This window comes from Tetrao urogallus, assembly GCF_951394365.1.
Source record: "Tetrao urogallus genome assembly, chromosome: 7".
NCBI classification, from domain to species: Eukaryota; Metazoa; Chordata; class Aves; order Galliformes; family Phasianidae; genus Tetrao; species Tetrao urogallus.
The window spans coordinates 14,405,237-14,412,622 of NC_136820.1; the positions used below are offsets into that span (position 1 = coordinate 14,405,237).

Sequence of the window (7,386 nt, forward strand, 5' to 3'; positions counted from 1 at the left end):
GCGCAGCCAGATGGCATTCCATCCTGAATGCTGGAAAGAACATCATAAGAAACAAATTTAGATTAAACAGAAGGAGAAAACATGAAGAAAAAAACTGCCTTTCAGTCAATAAGAAAAGTTCACAAGAGGATAATCATTTGGCCCCAGAAATGATGGAGACCAGTGAAGACACAGTAATCATAAATGTATCGTTCCACCGAAAAACAGAATTTATCATTTTTATCCTCTTCTCACAAAACACGCCACTCAGATTACTTGCTACAAGTCTCCTTTTTGAGCAAAAATAAAAACTTATCTACCACATGAAGAGTAGGTCTTTATTTTTACTAAAACAAGTAAAAGAAATTCTCTCTTTTTAAAAGAATTACTGATGTAAATGTTGGAGTGAATAAAGTTACGTATCAAATCTCAATGCTGAGAAAAGATTACAGTATACAACAAAGATGGCAGTATGGAAAATCATTGAGTGCCACTTTTCACAACACGCACAGCACAAGTCAAACACTTCCAAGGCACAAAGTTGCATTAGTACCACCAAAGCCAAATGAATTTGTAAGTGCAATACGCCGCTTTCCAGTTTTCCATTCCTGAGCTGTTAATGGAACATAATTGAGATCAAACTCCGGCTCTGTTTTTTCTAAGTTTAAAGTAGGTGGCAAAATTGCATGGTAACAGGACAGCGCAGTAAAAGCTGCTTCAATAGCTCCTGCAGCTCCCAAAAGATGTCCTGTTGCTCCTTTTGTCGAGGAAACTGCAAGATTACGTGAGTGATTTTTAAAAAGTTTCTTGATTGCTTGATTCTCAGCAGCATCTCCTAAAGGAGTAGAAGTTGCATGTGCATTGACATATGTTACATCTTCAGGCTTGATTCCAGAATCTTTTATTGCTGCAGACATACATCTAAGAGAAAACAAACAAACAAAAAACACCAGAATGCTGAATTTTCCATTATATTTTCGTCATGTGTTCAAACTAAAAGCAAAGGCACAGAGTGTCTGAAACTGTTTAGCAAATGCGGAAATCTGCAGGACATACTTTACTAGTTTTGAGAAGAGATGGTGTTCATCTAAGAAAACTAACATCTACAATTAGCCATTCAAGAAAGACAGCAGTGGTGAGGTCCACTATAGCATCAGATTTCCTACTAAAAACTTGGTTTAATTCCACAGTTGAGAAAAATACAAGCTGAAAGAAAGAAGATAAAACAATCTCTGCAGATGGCATTAGTATGTCAAAGTTCCTCTTCAAAGCAAAATTTTAAAACATCTGAGAGGAATGACTACCTGAAATTTTTACAAAAACAAAGATTCCTTTCTGTGAAGTTTAATATTAAACAAGAATTGAAGATTAATATCAGTAGCTGATATTAATGAAACATTCAGCACAGTGCTCCACGAAATCCCCTTGGCTTTGTAAAGAAAAAGAAGATTCCCCAGTATCTACCTTTTATTTATCATTACATTTACAGTATTAGGAAATCAAAATAAAAAATGCTCTATCCAAAGAAAATATTTGGAGATGCAAGAAATATTCTAAAGTTGTACTCCTTCTGAGTGGTTTTTGCATGCTTTCTAGAGGTGAGAAGATATCATCCACTTCCTTTCCCTAGAGTAGCAAGATGATAATCTAAATTCCTGTATATTAAAATGAAATTTACTGAATGTCACACTCATCCACTCTGATACCACACGATCCATTGTGGCTCCTGATTACCTGTGTACTACAATTGCCTGTATAAACCATGCTATTTTATTAAAGATACAGCTCCATAGTGTTGTTTTCTTCCACAGTTTCTCACAGACAGGTGACCATTCACACAACCCTCCTTGTGAAAGATCACTGATTTCTGAAATTTATGAAAACTAAGAAAGTAAAAGGGAAGATCAAGAAAAAAGGCAGCACGAGCTGCTGGAGAAACTGAAATGTCTCCATTACAGCCTTCTACTCCCAGAAGCATCCAGCTTAGTTTAAGTTGTAGTTCAGTGATTCTCATTGTCACTAGACAGTAAGCCAGAATTCAGACAAAACAATTACTGATCAACATTGAGGGAAGTTGATACATTAATTTGAAGCTGCAAGGAACATAATTACTTAAGGAGATAACAGATTATTGTGTGGAATACACTTCATAGACACACTTCTGAGTCTGGCCTTGCTTCTCCTGCCCTCTTAGGTTCATTCCAACATGTTTTAATCTCCTGAAGTAGTTATTAGAAGAGGACAAGATATATATTCCCCTGAAATTTTCTGATGTGGCAAATAGAATTCCTACAGAGAAGTAAGAGAAGCATATACATTTCAAATTTGATTCACATATGACTGCAAAACACAAATATTAGTATGAAAATTGTATTAAAATGTATTATCTCATCTCAAGGGTAGAAGAGCACAATATTTTGGGGATAGTAAGATTAACATTCAGCTACTTCCTACTGTGAATTCAATTTATATGCTATTGCAATCGTAAAATATGCAAAAACTCTATTACAAAATATTGCTGTATCATCTCAAGGGTAAACACAAGTCTGAAAATCTCAGGTAAGAAACTCATGATTACTCAATTCCCAGCTAAGTCGGTAGAACAATAAGCTATGAATTGTAGCACAGAGGGAAATCTGATATATTACACCTCCTGAAAAATTTGTTTATCTAGTAAAGATACAAACTCAGCTTTACAATACCATGCAGAATCTTGATCTATTTGCACAGTGATAGATTGAATTCTGATATCAAATATTCACATACATTCAGGGTAACACAGACTACTGGATACTCCAAAACCTGCAGTAACATTTGGCCTACATAAAGCTCACAAACAATACATATATGTCTAATTCAACTGATAATTAGTCCAACGATAAAGATTAGATAAATACTATCTACTTGTTCACTATTTCTTATGAGATTAACAATAATGAAGCTTTACCATCTTGCTAAATCGTGCATTTCTGCTATGCAGTTTCACCAATACTGTTAACCAGAATTAAGTATTTAATCATGACTGTAGCAGAGCCAAACTATCTAAATAATTTCCCTACAAAGAGTCACAGATTTTTCTAAACCCCAATAATCACTATGAATGCTAATAGTGGTTATTCTAGTAAAATCTTCCAAGCATATTAAATAAACTAGATCCTCCTCTTGTCATGTGGCATTTCTTAAGGAATGTTATTCCACTTCAAGAACATAACAAATGACGTGGCCTACTTTTGCAGTGAGGTTTCGTTTCTCTACAACAACTTCAAAAGTTTCTGTAGTATCACAACGTCTTGTGATAAACAAAAGGTTTCCATTGGGACTCATTTGTGTGAATAGCTGAAGGCACAAAATGTAAGATGTTTTCACATGGAGAAGACTTTCATCAATAAAAAGGTTGATTCTACCAAGAACTGGCCTTCATCCAATTTCTTTAAAAAACAAACAAACATTGTGGAATGTTTCACTAAGAGCTGGTAAAATGCATTTTCTCAGCTATTGGAATATTAATTCAAGACTGAATAGCATTTCCCTAGGAAACCTACAAAGCAACAGAAATATATGTAGCCTTTATAATTAATACATGAGGCAGCTATCGTAATCAACATATAGCTCTTACCTGAATGCACCATCTCCCTCCGGATTAGGTGCTGTTATGTGGCAAGCATCACCCGACAGTCCATAACCTAAAATTTCTGCATAGATCCTGGCACCTCTCTGCACAGCATGTCCGTACTCTTCCAACACCAGCACTGCAGCACCTTCTCCCATTACAAACCCTTCTCTCAGCGAATCAAATGGCCGACATGCCATTTTAGGTCTTGCGTTAAAACTAGTGCTTAGGGCCCGAGCTCTTGCAAACCCAGCCAAGGACAAAGGACTAATGCAAGCCTCAGTCCCTCCAGCCAACATGACATCAGCATCACCCAAGGCGATAAATCGAAAGGAGTCTCCAATAGCATGCGCACCGGTGGTACAAGCAGTTGACACGGCATGATTTGGCCCCTTCAGTTGGTATTTAATGCTGATCTGACCTGCTGCCATATTGACTAAAATCTTTGGGACAAAGAATGGGCTGACCTTGTTATAACCCTTTGTTTTAAATAAAGCAGCTGTATCAGAAATCTCTTCCAGTGGAACCATTCCCATTCCAATTGCCACACCGGCTCTTAAATGGTCCTGTTCAGACTGTGGAGACCAACCAGAGTCCTTCATTGCCAGCTCTGCTGCACCGATGGCCATGACAGTAGCAGAACTCATGGACCTGATCTCTGACTTTGAAACAAAGCTCTCTTCTTTGAAATGGCCCTCCTCATCTCCCCGTGGCACACAGGCAGCTACTCTACATGGAATGCCCGCATATTCTTCCCCATCTAGTGATGCAATCCCACTGTCTCCTTGGAGAAGGCGCTTCCACACAAGCTGAGTCCCCACACCGAGAGGAGACACCAAGCCAATACCCGTAACAACTACTTTCCTTCGACACGCAGGCAGTGACTTGCTGAAAGCTCTCCTGTGATTTCTTAAAAGCGGATTCAAATTCAGACTCCGGAGATGAAGATTTGCAATCTTTAACAGCTCCTGCGAGCACTGTGAGAACATGGTGGAAACCAATCAATCTGTGCACATTCCTGTAGCTGCAGGGGGAGGAAGAAAGGCACAAACACAACAATAAAACAGACAATGTGAGAAACGTTCTGTCCTGGTTTTATCAGTATTCCATATCATGACATCATGTGACAGTTTGGGTGCAGAAAGAAGCACTGGGCACTGCAGAGTTGTGTCCCTGGTTTCTCTAGCAGCCTCACACAAGTTTTGATTCTCCAAGAGGAAGACATACTGGGATGTACTGCATTTCCCAGGAGCCTCCACATGATTTTCTGTGTGACAGGGGAAGACCTCTCTTGTCTTTTCCAGTACATACGCAGTGGAGGGCCTGTTTATAAGGACTCGCACTTTTTCCATTTTTGGTTCATTTTGATTTATTACTCTTAATTATTCTGTATTAGCTTACATTTCTTTTAATAAATTAGTTTATCCTATATTTTTTGCACTCTTCCTTTCCTTCTCTTCTCCCAAGGTAAGGGAGAAGTATCCTGTGATTAACTCTTCAAACTACAAAACATGCCAAGTCTGATCTTGCCAAGTTAATAAGCTGCTCTTTACACAAAACCCTAATGTCAACACTGCAGGAAGAGATGTAATTTCTATGTCTGTCATCGGAAGTACTATGTGTCACCCCTGTGGGCTGCAAGGCAATCACTGGTTTTGCTGCAAACTTGCCTCAGAACTACCAGCTGTCTGGAAATACCAACAATAAGCATACATAACTTCATCCTTCTCAGAGAGACCTAAAATGTCCTAGCATTATCATGCTAAGGATGCCACAGTATTAACCGTTATGTCAGCCAAAACAGGCTAGAAAACAAGGTAACAGCACTGTTAGGCTACAGGTCAGGAGTTGGATCTCTTCCTGCCACAAATACAACCAGGCATCTTAGACAGTCTCCTCACCATCCTATCTCCACCCATGCTTCATAGAATCTTAGAATGGCCTGGGTTGAAAAGGACCACAGTGATCACCTAGTTTCAACCCCTCTGCTATGTGCAGGGTCGCTAACCACCAGACCAGGCTGCCCAGAGCCACATCCAGCCTGGCCATGAAGGCCTCCAGGGATGGGGCATCCACAACCTCCTTGGGCAACCTGTTTGAATGCATCACCACCCTCTGTGTGAAAAACTTCCTCCCAGTATCTAACCTAAACCTCCCCTGGCTCAGTTTAAAACCACTCTCCTTTGTCCTATCACTATCCACCCTCATAAACAGCTGTGCCCCATCCTGTTTATATGTTCCCTTCAAGTATTGGAAGGCCACAGTGAGGTCTCCCCGAAGCCTCCTCCAAGCTAAGCAAGCCCAGTTCCCTCAACCTTTCCTTACAGGAGAGGTGCTGCAGCCCTCTGATCAGCATAAGGGTATTCAGAGTAGGGTGGGGACAGTACCTCCAATGGATGCACCACAGCAGCACCTTGAAAGGCTTATAAATTGAAGGAAAAAAACCAAAACATTTTGGATTGCAATCATTTTTCAGATGGGCAGACTGACATCTCTACATTGTGATGTTTACACTTATAATCTAATAGAAAGATAACGATTACAGGCAAATGACATACTAACACTGCTCTGCCAGAAAGCAGCTTTTCAACACTGCCACAGCACTTACACTATACCCTGAGATCTGGCTGTGAACTGACTGCTGCCAGAAGCCATGAAACATACGGCCTGCAGCCATCCCAGCTCCCCTGGATGTCACACCATGGGAACTCCCCATGATGCCAAGTGAGGGCAGAGGGCTGCTACAGAGCAGCACTTTAGACAGGACACACTGGGTGCAAGGAGCAGGCTGAGCAGCGTGCCACAGTGCTGTGCCCTTCTTGGTCCCAGTTACATACATCCAACACATGGGAGCAGAAGGGATTTGTCTCTTTGCAGAAGTAATTACTTGTCCCCAGGAAAGGACTCTTTAAACAGCAACAACCAAGTGGTCAAAGGTGGAACCCACACAGCCACGTGGGCTGTGCGCCATCACAGGGTACGCACTGGTAATATACATAGCATTTGGTAAGGTACTTAAGAGCTGAACCGGGAACACGTCGGCGTAAGGGTAATGCACTTCTAGCAAATAACAGAGACCTGCTCTATTCCCTCGCAGCAAAACGTGCGTAGCAGCATTTCTGGCAAATAAAAAGCCAACAGTGCTTACTAACGTGCACAGGACGTTAAATCATAATCCGAATTTGTCGGTTTAAATTATCTTTACCCAGTTAGCCTGGGTTTTAGGTAAAGAGCGGAGAGATAACGGAAGGAATCATTAAACCAGCGCACGTCTAACAGCCACGGCTCCTGATAAAAGGCAGCTCGTCTTCAAGCAATTAGAACGGCTGATCAGCGGAAAAGCGAAGGGGGATTCACTTCTCCCAGAGAACGCAGCTCATTTTACACCCCTGGCCGTTCCTAATATTCGACGTGGTATTCAAGGCGCCCTCGGGCTGCAGCCACCCCGCGCCGGCTCAGCGCCCCTCCCGCCCGCCGAGCCCTCGCAGTACCTCCGCCGGCCGCGCTCCCCCCCGCTCAGCTATGGTTGGCTCCGCCTTCCTCCTCTGTGCCGCCGGTGCGGGGCCGCACCACTCGGGACGGGCGGGGGGGTGGGTATGCGACGTCTTCGTAGTCGATCCCCGATGTCACGATCGGCGGAGAGAGCGAATCGGTGATTCGGCGATGGGCTGCGCGGCCGCCACGGGCGCTCCCCAACCACGGGGCCGCGACTTCGGCGCCGTGACCGCGCAGGCGCACTGCGGCGCTCGCCTGGCGCAGAGCGGGGCTGGAGGAGCAGGTCGTTGGGAGCCGGCGCG

The 7,386-nt window shown here is 42.5% G+C and overlaps 1 protein-coding gene across 1 annotated transcript; it reads right to left on the minus strand.

Moving 5' to 3' along the window:
- Positions 1-497: 497 nt before the first annotated feature.
- Positions 498-4,578, minus strand: OXSM (3-oxoacyl-ACP synthase, mitochondrial; the record flags this gene model as incomplete). The annotated part of the gene is made up of 2 exons (XM_079538733.1): positions 498-900; positions 3,596-4,578. 2 exons carry the CDS (start codon positions 4,576-4,578, stop codon positions 498-500), a joined length of 1,386 nt encoding a protein of 461 aa, XP_079394859.1.
- Positions 4,579-7,386: the final 2,808 nt, after the last annotated feature.